Source organism: Hyla sarda, chromosome 4 (assembly GCF_029499605.1).
Source record: "Hyla sarda isolate aHylSar1 chromosome 4, aHylSar1.hap1, whole genome shotgun sequence".
Lineage (NCBI taxonomy): Eukaryota > Metazoa > Chordata > Amphibia > Anura > Hylidae > Hyla > Hyla sarda.
The window spans coordinates 354026400-354042784 of NC_079192.1; the positions used below are offsets into that span (position 1 = coordinate 354026400).

General features: G+C 42.5%; 1 protein-coding gene across 1 annotated transcript in view; it reads left to right on the plus strand.

Moving 5' to 3' along the window:
- The window catches only part of SKP1 (S-phase kinase associated protein 1), a 175435-nt gene that overhangs the window by 109160 nt on the left and 49890 nt on the right, over positions 1-16385 (plus strand). The window contains exon 4 of the mRNA XM_056516609.1: positions 16048-16191. Within this exon, the coding sequence (XP_056372584.1) occupies positions 16048-16191 (144 nt within the window). The remainder of the gene's footprint in view (positions 1-16047; positions 16192-16385) is intronic.

Here is a 16385-nt window from a genome sequence, read left to right on the forward strand (position 1 = left end):
TTTCCCATTTTACCCCCAAAAAGCTTAATTTTTGTTAAAATAAACATATTCTGTATTGCCGCGTGTGTAAATGTTTGAACTATCAAAATATAATGTTAATGATCCCGTACGGTGAATGGCGTAAACGTAAAAAATAAAAAAAGTCCAAAAATGCAGATTTTTGTCACATTTAAAAAAAAATAAAAATAATAAATGATCTAAAAGTTTTATATATGCAAATGTGGTATCGATAAAAAGTACAGATGATGGCGCAAAAAATGAGCCCTCATACCGCCCTATATACGGAAAAATAAAAAAGTTATAGGTGGTCAAAAAAGGGTGATTTTAGATTACTGATTTTGTACAAAAAGTTAGATTTTTTTTTAAGCGGTACAAAAATAAAAAAAATATCTAGCCATGGGTATCATTTTAATCCTATTGACCCACAGAATAAAGAACACATGTCATTTTTACTGTAAAGTGTACAGTGTGAAAACAAAACCCTCCAAAATGTGCAAAATTGTGATTTTCATTTAAATTTCCTCCCTAAAAAAAAAAAAAAAAAAAAAATAATTGGGGGGTTTGACGTAAATTATATGGTAACATTAGAGGTTTCATTACAAAGTACAATTGGTCACGCAAAAAACAATCCCTTATATGGGTATGTAGATTGAAATATAAAAGTTATGGATTGTAGAAGATGAGGAGGAAAAACCGAAAACGCAAAAATAAAATTGGCCTGGTCCTTAACCTGTTGGGGACGAAGGGCGTATCCATACGCCCGTGGGAATTTCGGTCCCCGCCGCACGCTGGGCGGGGACCGGACCGGGGTGGCTGCTGATGTCAATCAGCAGACACCCCTTGCAAATGCCCCCCCCCCCCCCATTTCAGTGATCGGCGCAAATCGCTAGTGAATTCACACTTGCGATTAGCGCCGATTACGGGTCTATAGTGACCCGTAATATAAGGGGGATCGTGGATGTCTAAGACACCCACGATCTCCCTGAAGGGATAGGAGCGAGGTGGCATGGGTGCCACCCCTCCTATCCCTGCTATTGGTGGTCTAAACGTGACCACCAATAGTAGATCGGGGGCGGGGGGGGGGGGGTCAACTTTCGTTTTCCCCGTTCTGCCCACCCACAATAGGCGGGGCAGGACGGGGAAACCGGTGGCAGAAGATAGTAGACCGGTGGCTAATTTTTCGCCGCAGTGCAAGCTCCTAGCGGGAAACTCACCGTAACACGCCAGTGCGAATGTACCCTAAAAACACTACACACTACTACACTAACACATAATAAAGAGTAAAACACTACATAAACACCCCCTTACACTGTCTCCCCCCCCCCCCCCCAAATAAAAATGAAAAACGTATTGTACGGCAGTGTTTCCAATACGGGGCCTCCAGCTGTTGTAAAACAACAACTCCCAGCATTTCTGGACAGCCACTGACTGTCCAGGCATGCTGGGAGTTTAGCAACAGCTGGAGGCACCCTGTTAGGGGTATTCTACACCAGTGATTCCCAATGTCCACCCCTATGCAATCCCTTATTAAGTCCTCAAATGCACATGGCGCTCTCTCACTTCGAAGCCCTGTCGTATTTCAAGGAAACAGTTTAGAGCCACATATGGGGTATTTCCGTACTCGGGAGAAATTGCACTACAAATTTTGGGGGGCATTTCTCCTTTTACCCCTTATGAAAAGGAAAAGTTGGTGGTTACACCAGCTTGTTAGTGTAAAAAAATTAAAAATTATACACTAACATGCTGGTGGTGCCCCATACTTTTTTATTTTCACAAGCAGTAAAAGGAAAAAAAAGCCCCCCAAAATTTGTAACACAACTTCTCCGGAGTACAGAAATACCCCATATGTGGGTGTAACATGCTCTGCGGACCCACAACAAGGCTCAGGATTGAGAGCGTACATACCATGAGGCCTAAATTGGCTATTTGCACAGGGTTGACTGATTTTATAGCGGTTCTGACACAAACGCAAAAAAATACTCACGTGACCCCATTTTGGAAACTACACCCCTTACGGAATGTGACAAGGGGTATAGTGGGCCTTAACACCCCACAGGAGTTTGACGAATTTTCATTAACCTCTTAAGGACCCATGACGTACCGGAATGTCATGTGTCCGGTCCCGATCTATAACGCGGGGCCACGGCATGGCAATGGCCGGGACCCGTGGCTAATAGCGCGCGGCATTGATCGCGCTGCCGCACGCTATTAACCCTTTAGATGCGGCGGTCAAAGTTGAACGCCGCGTCTAAAGTGAAAGTATGCCGGTTAGCTCAGGGGGTTGTTCGGGATAGCCACGGCGAAATCGCGGCATCCTGAACAGCTTACAGGACAGCAGGAGGGTCCCTACCTGCCTCCTCGCTGTCCGATCGCCGAATGACTGCTCAGTGCCTGAGATCCAGGCATGAGCAGTCAAGCGGCAGAATCATCTATCACTGGTTTCCTATGAGAAACCACTGATCAATGTGAAAGATCAGTGTGTGCAGTGTTATAGGTCCCTATGGGACCGCACGGTCAATGGCGTACGCGCAAAAAAATTCAAAAGTCCAAAATAGTGCATTTTTGGTTACTTTTTATATCATGAAAAAATGAATAAAAAGCGATCAATGCAAAAATGGTACTGCTAAAAAATGGGCCCCATACGCGGAAAAATAAGTTATAGGGGTCAGAAGATGACCATTTTAAACGTATTCATTTTCCAGCATGTAGTTATGAGTTTTTCCAGAAGTACGACAAAATCAAACCTATAGAAGTAAGGTATCATTTTAATCATATGGACCTACGGAATAAACATAAGGTGTCATTTTTACCGCAAAATGCCCTACGTAGAAACCGAAGCCCCCAAAAGTTACAAAACAGCGTTTTTTTTTTTTTTTTCAATTTGGTCTCACAATGATTTTTTTTCCGTTTCGCCGTAGATTTTTGGGCAAAATGACTGATGTCATTACAAGTAGAATTGGTGGCGCAAAAATAAACCATCATATGGATTTTTAGGTGCAAAATTGAGAGTTATGATTTTTTAAAGGAAAGGAGGAAAAAACGAAAATGGAAAAACCCTCGGTCCTTAAGGGGTTAAAATTGGATGGGAAAATTAAAGAAAAAAAAATTTTTTCACTAAAATGCTGGTGTTACCCTAAATTTTTCATGTTCACAAGGGAAAATAGAAGAAATGGGGTTACAAATTTTAGGGGGCTTTTTTTCCTGAGTAAGAAAATACCCCATATGTGGATGTAAACTGCTCTGCGGGCAAACTACAATGCTCAGAAGAGAAGGAGCACCATTGGGATTTTGAAGAGAAAATTTGTCCGGAATTGAAGGCCACGTGTGTTTACAAAGCCCCCATAGTGCCAGAACAATGGGGACATGTGACCCCATTTTGGAAACTACACCCCTCACGTAATGTATTAAGGGGTGTAGTGAGCATGTACGCCCCACAGATGTCTGACAAATTTTTGGAACAGTGATCCGTGAAAATGAAAAATTTAAATAGCCTGGCTCCTGTCAATCAGCTGACTTATGGGGTCACAAGGCTTTAAGACACACCGGTCATGTCTCTCCATACATTATCAATTGTTTATCTAAGTGACCTGCATTTATTACATATAAGGTTATAACACTATAAGGTTGTGGCGTGATATCTGGTCCTGGGACCACTCTGTGTATATGTAGAGTTTTGTTAATCATGTTCATTAACATCTGGACAAAGACTACTAACTACTAGTACCTTTTGGTGACCATAACATCACTCTTGGACAATAGTGACTGTTTGACCACTTTAGTCTATTGTTGACGTACTGGATGCTATCTCCATTTATCTCTTACAACTGGACATTACTACTTCACCTTTTAAATAGTGACCTACTCATGTAACACCTGATGAGGAGCATTATTATTATCCATCTGGTCTGTATTGATCTACATGTTAATTGTCATGGCCCTTTTTTGTTTGTGTACATATTATTGCAGTTTGTCTGTACCTCAATCTCTCCTCCATCCCTGATGAACCAGAGGTCAACATTTGGGAGAAACGTGTTGGACCAAGGAACATGAGAATGGTCGTACTTTTGGATGCCACAAATTCAAATATCAATAGTGTGGTTTTCATATCCCCTTCCCCTCCACACTTATCATTAGCTATAAGAGGGTGTGTCTAGGAAGGTTTAGCTAGTGTCGGGGTACTCCCCTGTATTCCTTACCCTCTTTCCCTAATTTTTGTGGGCCATAAAATGTATAGCTATGTGATGTTTATGTAATTTTTTGACCTTTTGTAATCCTGTGTTTTTTATATTATGGAAATACTTATACATATATTTCAGTAAAAGTTATATTTTATACTTCATTTTTGCTTTCTTTTCTTCTTTGGATGAATCATTGAGTATTATCATTTATCAAATATTATTGCCTCATTGGATAAATTTTGTCTTTTTTGGTATTTTATTGTTTTTCACCTAGGGCGCCTCTATCTCATCACGTAAAGGGGGTTACTAAACTTTGTTTCCCTTTTATTTATAATTAAAAGTTAGTGCTTTGTACGGTCCTCCTTTGGGATTGAGCACCGCTGTGATTTGTTTGTATACTTGCCTGTATCAATGTTTGGCTTCATTCACATTACATTTGGGGCATATTGTAGCCCTAGTCTGGCGAGAGTATTTAAAGCGTACCAACAGATCAGCCAAAAATAAAACTGTTCTATGTTGCTCAGTATCTCATCTTAATCATGTACATGTAATTTTAAGGAGTATATGGCCTTTATTTCTCTTAGAATTGCCTTTTTATGTGCTGCTCACTGTTAGGGTGCGCTCCCACCTGGCGTATACGCAGCGTATTTCACGCTGCGCAAAATTTATGGCAGCAGCAAGAAATACGCTGCGTATTCCTGGCTCACTATACACAGGGCTTTCCGGCGGCAGCCCTATGTGTGTAGTGAGTTGGAGGCGGGGCCAAGTGCCGGCGTGATTGTGACGTGCGGCTCCGCCTCCAAAACTCACTGCACACATAGGGCTGCCGCCGGAAAGCCCTGTGTGTATAGTGAGCAAGGAATGTGCAGCGTATTTCCCGCTGCTGCCGTAAATTTTGTGCAGCGTGAAATACGCTGTGTATACGCCAAGTGGGAACGCACCCTAAAAGTTGTCCACCACAAGCAGCAGGAGTGTCCCTCTTCTCCTCAGTGTGATAACTACTCCCTCTCCTTCTCTCTGGTCTGGGGAGCTAGCGTGGCAGTCAGCCAAGTACAGAAGTCTCATCTGCAACCCTTTCCGCTCTGGTTTTATGCTATATACAAGCTGTCAGGACATGTTAGGAGTTGTAGTTTTAGAGCAACTGCAGATTTACTGTATGTGAAGGGATCATATAAAATTAAAACTCCTATCATGTCTTCACAGCTTGTATATCTGTAAGGGCATGATGGGTTTTAGTTTTATATGATCCCTAAACAAATAGTCACTCTGCAGCCGCTATAAAATTACAACTCCTATCATGCCCTGTCAGCTTGTATATCTGTCAGGGCACGATAGGAGTTGTAGTTTCAGAGAGTGACAGGTTAGGGAGAGAACATATACAAATATATGGAACAGTACTAAATATATACACATATATTCTCTCCCTAACCCAATGTTTCCCAACCAGGGTGCCTACAGCTGTTTCAAAAACTGCAACTCGCAGCATAGCAGTAGCACCCCCATCATCCCCTTTCTCACTGGCAGTAGCACCCCCATCATCCCCTTTCTCCATGGCAGTAGCACCCCCATCATCCCCTTTCTCCCTGACAGTATCTTACTTTGCTTGCTGGCTGGTTTGCTGGCAATACCCATGTTTCCTTGTTCAGTGGTGTTCTGACTGACGTGCACCACTGGTCCAGTTTTGATTTCTGCAAACCTTACACTCTCATGTACTCAGCTTTTCCCAATTTCTGCAAACCCTACACTTGCATGTACTCAGCTTTCCCCGATTTCTACAAACCTTACACTCTCATGTACTCAGCTTTTCACGATTTTTACAAACCTTGCACACTCATGTACTCAGCTTTCACTGATTTCTGCAAACCCTACACTCTCATGTACTCGGCTTTTCCCGATTTCTGCAAAGCCTAAGCTCTCATGCACTCAGCTGTTCCCGATCTCTCTGCTCTCTCTGGCAGCTGTCTGGGGAACATTTCTTTTCACCTTTCTTACACCAAAATGTACAGTGGAAAATCCACAGGATTTAGCATTTCTGCCATGTGTGGCCATACCCTTAGGGTAGTGGTCTCTAAATTGTTGGCCTCCAGCGGTTGCAAAACTACAATTCCCAGCATATCCAGACAGCAAACGGCTGTCTGGGAATGCTGGGAGTTGTAGTTTTGCAAGATGTGGATGGCCACAGATTAGAGAGCTATGCACAGTGATCTGGAAACTGTGGATCTCCAGATGTTTCAAAACTACAACTCCCAGCATGCCCAGACAGCAAACTGCTGTCTGGATGTGCTGGGAGTTGTAGTTTTGCAACAGCTGGAGGTCAACAATTTAGAGACCACTACCCTAAGGGTATGTCCACACATGGCAGAAATGCTAAATCATGTGGATTTTGCACTGTACATTTTGGTGCAAGATGATGCTGAAAAGAAATGTTCCCCAGACAGTTGCCAGAGCGAGCATAGAGATCTGGAAAAGCTGAGTACATGAGTGTAGGTTTTGTTGAAATCTGGAAAAGCGGATTAAATGTTAAGGGTTTGCAGAAATCTGAAAAAGCGGAGTACAGGAGTGTAGGGTTTGCAGAAATCTGTGTCCAGGCAGTAAGGCTGCAAAACAGTGAGCAGAGCGAGACTGCACCTCCCCCACCCCCCAATCAATGACTCAGCACTTTAATCAGCTGTTCTGGACACACAACTCTTCAAGACACACAATGCTTCACTACATCGGGAGCGAGGACAGCAGTGCTGGACCTGCTGTCAATCAAGGGAATCATCCATGACATTGGCTGATGACTGCAGGATGGGGCCAGACTGGTATGTGTCCCAGAAGGCAGAAGGACCCCCTAGTGGCCAGTATTTTGACTGGCTTTTTCACCATGAAATGCTAAAATTTTTCTGATGGAAGCAATTGCAAAACATATTGTTTTGCAATGCTTTAGAACGTATCAAAAGTTTTTATATCTGAAAGTGCCCATTTAAAAAAAACTGCTGCTTATAGCAGCAAGAGGGTCTCTGGTTTGGAGGGTAGCCAGATCCTTGGGGAGGGGCTATCTCATTGTTAATGGATACCTGGCAGTCTGCTGAACCCGCATCAAGAAGCGGTATATGAGGTCTGTTTTACAGACAATATTCTGATCTGGCTTACATTCCTGGAGTAGTTGTGCTGCTGTGCTATTTAGGACTTTTCGATTAACTCATAACCTACTCTGCTGCTCCAGCCTGCATCTCTGGAATGGTCGTATATCAATGTTTTAATTCCTATTCTAAGGGATTAACTCTTTACTGTTCTGTTGTTTTAATACTGATATAAAGGTTGCAAGTAATTGTGGTGCTGGAGAATTGCTGCACTATAGTTGTTTCTACAAGTCGCGGTATATGAGGACTCTCCTATAGATAGTAATATGACCTGTAAATCTGGCTTCCACTCCTGGAATGATTGCGCTGCTGTGCTAATTGGGACTCTCCGAATAGCAACTAACTAATTTACTCTGCCGCTCCAGTCTGGAATTGTCGCATGTTAATGCATTACTAACCTCCTATTTCTGAGTAATCTCGTATCGCTCTGGATGGATAGCTTTCTCTCCTGCGGGTGGATAGCTTTCCTCTTCCCTCCTACTGAGAATTAACAAATTTATTTGGTGATTTTCGCTTCTATCCCTGGAACTGCTGTGCTGTAATCTTAAATGATTAATTTCAGCTTCTCCTCTGTTATATATATATATATATATATATATATATATATATATATATATATATATATATATATATATATATATATATATATAATATATACTGCCGTGCTCTGATACCTATTGGTCTGATATTGTATAATTTTTAGAATTTTTTTTTCTGTAGGGAGGTTGTTTTTTTATTTTTCATTTTTTTGGGAGATAAGGCAGACTTAAAAATAAAGTGACCTTGGAGGTCAGGATAATGGGGGGAAGAAAAATGCAGGGAAAGATGATTCGGCACCCAGCCGCATGTCAGGAGGTTGAACATCAACCTGTCAGAAGGCGAAGGGAGATGGTGCGGTGGGTGGAGGCTCAATGGAAACATTTTTCAGATCCCCAGGGATTAAGGGGGGGGGGGGGCAAAGGGAATCAACAGGAGTTGGAAAGGGAAAATAAATAGCAGCAACAGAAAATTCTGAGGAGGATTTAGAAGAAGATAGTCAGGAGGAAGAAGGAATTAAAGCAGTGCTTAGTAAAATATTTGAAGGGGTTGAAAAAAAATGAAGCAATAAGGGAAGTGCAAAACCAGATAGGGGAAGTAAGACAGGATACTGTAATATTAAGGCAGGACTTCCAAAAAATTAGAGAGGCTAAATTAGGTAAAAGATAAAACTAAAGGGATAGAACATAAGACAAAGAAGTTGGGGAGAGAGGTGGGCAAATTGTCAGGCATGTGTCAGGAATTAAATGCTAACGTGAGAGATCTGGAGGATAGAGGAAGACGGTCAAATGTAAGAATAGTTGGATCACTGAAAAATGTGAGGATTGCTGAGGGATTGTAAAGAACTGGATACTAAAAAACTTGGATAAACAAAGTCTATCTAACCTACTTGAAGTAGAGAAGGGCCCACAGGGTACCGTCAAAACCTCCTCCACCAGAGGCTCATCCGAGAACAATTTTAGTTAGGTTGTTATCGGCAGTGGATAGAGATGTAATCTTAACCCCTTAAGGACCCAGCCAATTTTCACTGTAGGACCCGGTTATTTTTTGCACATCTGACCACTGTCACTTAAAGCATTAATAACTCTGGAATGCTTTTACCTTTCATTCTGATTCCGAGATTGCTTTTTCGTGACATATTCTACTTTACGTTAGTGTTAATAAATTTTGTCGATACTTGCATCGTTTCTTGGTGAAAAATGCCAAAATTTGATGAAAAAATTGAAAAATTTTGCATTTTTTTAACTTTAAAGCTCTCTGCTTATAAGGAAAATGAATATTTCAAATAAATTATATATTGATTCACATATACAACATGTCTACTTTGATTGCATCATAACATTGACATGTTTTTACTTTTGGAAGGGATCAGAGGGCTTCAAAGTTCAGCAGCAATTTTCCAATTTTTCACAATTTTCAAAATCAAAATTTTTCAGGGACCAGTTCTGTTGTGAAGTGGATTTGAAGGGCTTTCATATTAGAAATGACCCCATTATAAAAACTGCACCCCAAAGTATTCAAAATGACATTCAAAAGGTTTGTTAACCCTTTAGGTGTTTCACAGGAATAGCAGCAAATTGAAGGAGAAAATTCAATATCTTCATGTTTTTACACTGGCATGTTCTTGTAGACCCAGTTTTTGAATTTTTACAAGGGGTAAAAGGAGAGAAATCTTGGTAAAATGTGTATCCCAATTTCTCTCGAGGAAGGAAATACCTCATATGTATATGTCAAGTGTACGGAGGGCGCAGCAGAGGGCTTAGAAGGGAAGGAGCGACAATGGGATTTTGGAGAGTGAGTTTTTCTGAAATGGTTTTTGTGGGGCATGTCGCATTTAGGAAGCCCCATGGTGCCAGAACAGCAAAAAAAACACATGGCATACTATTTTGGAAACTACACCCCTCAAGGCACGTAACAAGTGGTTCAGTGAGCTTTAACACCCCACAGGTGCTTCACGACTTGTTGGATGTGTAAATGATTTATTAATTTTTTTCCACTAAAATGCTAGTTTTCCCCCAAATTTTTAATTTTTACAAGGGATAATAGGACAAAATGCCCCCCAAAATTTGTAACCCCATCTCTTCTGAGTATGGAAATACCCCAAGTGTGGACGTCAAGTGCTCTGGCGCACTACAATGCTCAGAAGAGAAGGAGCCACATTTGGCTTTTGAAAAGCAAATTTAGCTGAAATGGTTTTTGGAGGGCATGTCGCATTTAGGAAGCCCCTAGGGTGCCAGAACAGCAAAAAAAAAAAACACATGGCATACTATTTTAGAAACTACACCCCTCAAGGAACACAACAGTCTTAAAACCTTAAAGCTTTAAAACCTCACAGGTGTTTGATGACTTTTTGCTAAAGTCGTATGTGTAAATGAGAAAAAAAAAATTTTCACTAAAATGCTGGTTTTCCCCCACATTTTATATTTTTACAAGGGGTAATAGGAGAAAATGACCCCCAAAATTTGTAACCCCATTTCTTCTGAGTATGGAAATACCTAATGTGTGGATGTCAAGTGCTAAGCTGGCACACTACAATGCTCAGAAGAGAGGGAGCACCATTGAGCTTTTGAAGGCAGAATTTGGTTGGAATAGAAGTCGGGGACCATGTGCGTTTACAAATACCCCCCCCCCGGTGCCAGAACAGTGGACCCCCCCATGTGACCCCATTTTGGAAACTACAGCCTTTACAGAATTTAATAAGGGGTGCAGTGAGTATTTACACCCCACTGGCGTTTGACAGATCTTTGGAACAGTGGGCTGTGCAAATGAAAAATTACACTTTTCATTTTCACGGACCTCTGTTCCAAAAATCTGTCGGACACCTGTGGGGTGTAAATGCTCACTGTACCCCTTATTACATTACGTGAGGGGTGTAGTTTACAAAATTGGGTCATATGTGGAAGGGGTCCATTGTTCTGGCTCTATGGGGGCTTTGTAAACACACGTAGCCTTCAATTCCGGACAAATTTTATCTTCAAAATCCCAATGGTTCTCCTTCTCTTCTGAGCATTGTAGTGTGCCAGCAGAGCACTTTACATCCACATATAGGGTATTTTCTTACTCAGAAAAAATGGGGTTACAAATTTTGGGGGGCTTTTTTTCCTATTTTTCCTTGTGAAAATGAAAAAGTTTGGGTAACACCAGCATTTTTGTGAATATTTTTTTTTTTTTTCATTTTTCCATCCAACTTTAATGAAAATTCGTCAAACACCTGTGGGGTGTTCAGGCTCACTATACCCCTTGTTACGTTCCGTGAGGGGTGTAGTTTCCAAAATGGGGTCACATGTGGGTATTTTATTTTTTTTGCATTTATGTCAGAACCGCTGTAAAATCAGCCACCCCTGTGCAAATCACCAATTTAGGCCTCAATTGTACATAGTGCACTCTCACTCTTGAGCCTTATGCGCCCGCAGAGCATTTTACGCCCACATATGGGGTATTTCTGTACTCAGGAGAAATTGCGTTACAAATTTTGGGGGTCTGTTTTTCCTTTTTAACACTTGTGAAAATAAAAAGTAAAGGACAACACCAGCATGTTAGTGTAAAATTTTAATTTTTTTTACACTGACAGGCTGGTGTAGCCCCCAACTTTTCCTTTTCATAAGGGGTAAAAGGAGAAAAAGCCCACAAAATTTGTAACGCAATTTCTCCCGAGTACAGAGATACCCCATATGTGGCCCTAAACTGTTTCCTTGAAATACGACAGGGCTCTGAAGTGAGAGAGCGCCATGCGCGTTTGAGGACTAAATTAGGGATTGCATAGGGGTGGACATAGGGGTATTCTATGCCAGTGATTCCCAAACAGGGTGCCTCCAGCTGTTGCTAAACTCCCAGCATGCCTGGACAGTCAGTGGCTGTCCGGAAATGCTGGGAGTTGTTGTTTTGCAATAGCTGGAGGCTCCGTTTTGGAAACACTGCTGTACAATACGTTTTTCATTTTTATTGGGGGGGACAGTGTAAGGGGGTGTTTATGTAGTGTTTTACCCTTTATTATGGGGTAGTGTTTTTAGGGTACATTCACACGGGCGCAGGTTTACAGTGAGTTTCCCGCTAGAAATTTGCGCTGCAGCAAAAAATTTGCCGCAGCTCATACTTGAAGCAGGAAACTTACTGTAAACCTCTCCTTGTGAATGTACCCTGTACGTTCACATGGGGAGGGGGAGGGGCAAACCTCCAGCTGTTTCAAAACGACAACTCCCAGCATGTACTGACAGACCGTGCATGTTGGGAGTTGTAGTTTTGCAACAGCTAAAGGCACACTGGTTGGAAAACATTCAGTTAGGTTCTGTTACCTAACTCAGTATTTTCCAACCAGTGTGCCTATAGCTGTTGCAAAACTACAACTCCCAGCATGTCCTGATCGCCGAAGGTCATGCTGGGAGATCTAGTTATGCAACAGCTAGAGGTACGCAACTACTTTTCCCAGCATGCCGAGACAGCTGTTTCGGCATGAAGGGATTTGCAGTTTTGCAACATCTGGAGGGCTACAGATAGAGACCACTGCACTGTGGTCTCTAAACTGTAGACCTCCAGCTGTTGCAAAACTGCAAATCCCAGCAGCTGTCTGGGCATGCTGGGAGTTGTAGTTTTGCAACATCTGGAGGGCTTCAGTCTGACTGTAGCCCTCTAGATGTTGTTAGGCAACTTACCGGCTTCCGTCGGATCCAGGGAGCCGTCCTTTTCTGCCGCACGACCTCGCCGCCCGCGCCGATCCCGTCCCGCAGCTTCCACCGACGGGGTAAGTGGATCTTCGGCGTTTGGTTCCCGTCGTTTCCCCGTTCTGCCCCGCCTATTGTGGGTGGGCAGAACGGGGAAAACGAAAGTAAACCCCCCCGCCCCTGATCTGCTATTGGTGGTCGCGTCTAGACCATCAATAGCAGAGATGGTAGGGGTGGCACCTCTGCCACCTCACTCCTATTGCTACAGGGTGATCGTGGGTGTCTTAGACGACCGCGATCCCCCTTATATTCCTGGTCACCATAGACCCGTATGACCCGGAATCGGCGCAAATCGCAAGTGTGAATTCACTTGCGATTTGCGCCGATCGCCGAAATGGGGGGGTTGTCTGATGACCCCCCCCCCCCCCCCTGGGCATTTGCACGGGGTGCCTGTTGGGACCTTAAGACCCAGGTACAGAAGGTGTATCCATACGCCCTAGGTCCTGTATGGGTTAAGGACAGCCAGGGGAGCAGATAAAGATATTGATGGTAACAAAATAATATTATACGCAGATTACTCGAGGGCAACTCAGCAGGCGAGATTAAATTTTATACATGTCAAAACGAGGTTAAGGGAAGCAAATATCAGGTATTCACTATTATTTCCTGCCAAAGTTAGGGTGATACATAAGGATAGGTCGTGTTTTTTTTGCCTCAGTAGAGGAAGTAGACGAATGGCTGGAAAAGGAAGGGATCAGGTAAAATGTAACAAATTAATTTCCCCTGCAGATGAATAAGTAAATATACTGATGTAATTTAAGGGGGAAAATGGTCAAGATGGCTGGCCGGGTGGGGGGCTCAAAGTAAGAGGATTTGTCGGGAAATGTCTATGGCAATTTCAAAGGAGGGGGGGGGGGGGGGGTGGTTTCTCTCTTTTTTTTTTTTTTTTTTTTTTTTTTTTTTTTTTTTTTCCTCTCTCTTTTTCTTTCTCTTTCTCTCGCTGGTCTATAAAGTAATAAACACCTACCAGGTATTATTTGTCTATTAGAGATGCACTTAACAATGGGAAAAATCCAGATTCTACAGAGAAAGTGGATTGCTAAGCAGTTTCACTCTACACATACTTGCTATTCTAGAGGGGTAAGTGTTTTAATACATAAAGGGTTGAAGGTAGAGGTGCTGAATTCCAAAGTAGATAAAGAAGGAAAATATGTATTCCTGGTATTGAATTGGGAGGGAAGAAAACTGCTGCCTGCTTTTGTCTATGTGCCACCCCCCTTTTTCACTAGCAGTATTTAAGGAACTGTTGGTTTGCGAATGATAAAGGAGGTATCCCAATAATGGTAATGGGTGATATCAATGCAGTGATGGATGAAGGGAAAGATGGACTGAGGACAAAACCTGAATGGTGGAACAGGATTAAAAAGAACTGTGGAGGAATTAGGATGGGTGGATTATTGGAGAGAGAGAAACCCAGAATCGAGATTATACTCATGTTCTAATAAATCTAAGAAAACTTTATCCCGCATAGATGTGGTGATTGGTGACAAGTAGATCATGCCATGGATAGAGGGCATAAAATACGAACCCCTGAGCATATCTGAGGAACCCCTGAGCATATCTGATCATAAACCACTAATGCTCCAAATGGTAAACACAAAAACCCGCCAGATGAATATGAGAATAGATCAATTTTGGATAGAAGGGGGGGGGGGGGGGAGAGATAGGGAGGTAGGGGTAAAATAAAAGCATACTTTGAAATTAATGATGGAACAGCCTCAGAGGGGATGGTTGGGATGCTTTTTTAAGCGGTGTTATGTGGTATTTGTAAAGAGAAAATTGTAAGGATGAAGAAAAAAATCAAAGATAGAGGAAGAACAGATGAGAAGGGAAGTAGAGGAGGCAGAACAGTGCTTTGTAGTAACAGGATTGGAAAAGGATAGAGAGTGGGAAGCGGTAGTAAGGAGGTATAAACAACTACAAACAGTAAAAGGAAAAAAAAAAACAATGTTCCGTTCAGAGCAGAGGAGATATTTAGAAGGGGGGAAGCCAGGAAGATGGTTAGCTAGGTTTATAGAAGAAAAAAAAAGGAAAAAACCTGCTGCTGTCGTATCCCAAGGCTAGCTGACTGTTGGGCTCATTGAAATGAATCGGGTATGTCATGGTCTGGTGGGGATATGGCAGAATCCTCAAACATGATGTGAATGCAACTATTGCCAGTAAACCATTACTTAGTGTGAGCTGCAGGAGGGGTGTATCTGAGCTGACCACTGTGTCTCTTTGCTGTCTAGTGTTTTACTTGGGACCCAGAGAAATGGTACTATAGTATTTACAGGCTATGTATTATTATCCTGATGTAATTATCTACCTTAGCTGCATTTTATATTATCAAACTGCTGCATTCACATACTGCATTCACAACTAAGAATTTGTTTTTATAGAAGTCACATATGTGGAGTAAAGTGTGTCATGTTTGAGTTGTGCTTGTATGTTTCTATCTAAATAATTATCAGTTGGTAGTTTGATACTGCAGATAGATTCCTCTTGATTTGGTATTTTAAAGAAGATATCCCATGCAGCAAAGAAAAAAAAAAATACCTAGCCATTCCATAGTATATTCACCTACCACCTCTCTGACATGTTTGTGATTTTTTTTTTCCGGCCCCCATTCACCGGCTATTCAGCTCATAAATTCCAGTTACTTCCTGGTTATGGTGGCTATGCCTGTGATCTCAAAGACTACATTTCCCTGCATGCACTGCTCACATTTCCTGCTCTCAGCTGCCTGAGCAGAGAACTTGTTACCTCCCCTAACTTATGTTAGTCACTCCCACATAATACTGAGCTCCAATCATAGCCCTATACAGCAGGGTGGCCACGAGGAAACAAAATGTAATCTCAGTGCTCACAGAGAGGGACCCTGGAGTTGAAGCTGCAGTTTTACACTGTAAAATCACTCCCTCCCCCTCCTCCTCTCAATGAAACAGCTTTACAGTGGCACAATCACCTCCCCCCTCCTCTGCCCTGCACTCCTCTCTCCCCAGTGCTCAGTGTGACAACTCTACTCTCCCTCCCCTCCATTCTCAGTGTGACAGCCCTACGCTGGCAGCTCCCTCCCCTCCCCCCTCTCCTCCGTTATCAGTGTAAAAACATTACAGAGAGAACTATGATCTGAATCAGCCGGCATATAGGCAGTGCTGCTCAGCCAATCACTGCAGAACAGAGGGAGGACAGTGTGAATATTCATCAGATGGGAGGGGCTAAGGCCGAGCTCAGGGAGCTCTCTGCAGCACAGGGGTTTTCTGGGTAATTGTCACGTCACGGCCTCGGGATGCTGCTGATAACAGCCTGAATAGGGGGTCGAAAGTCATGAAAACCTGGAACAGCTGAATTTCCTGTCAGACAGAAGAATGCAGAAAAAGCTTGTTTCTAAGCAGCATTGGTAATGGAAGTGATTTACAAACCTATATAACTTTACCTTCTGCACTAAAAGCTGAACAATTGTTTACTGTGAGACTTGTCCTTTAAATTGTATGCTTTTTTTTTAAGGTGATCCAGTGGTGCACTCACCACAAAGATGACCCCCCTCCACCTGAGGATGATGAGAACAAAGAGAAGAGAACAGACGATATTCCTGTATGGGACCAGGAATTTCTTAAAGTAGATCAAGGAACTCTCTTTGAACTTATCTTGGTGAGTTACCTTTCAGACTTTGTTAGTGCCTGTGTGTAGATAGACATAAATGATCAAGTGGTGAGGAGGCAGGTTAGGGCCCTCTTGCTGTCCTCTCAGCTAATCGGGCCTTCACAATGGTCACAATCAGCTCTGCTGAGCTGCGGGAATTCTTACTTTTATTTTAGACGCTGCATCTAAAGGGTTAATGCAGG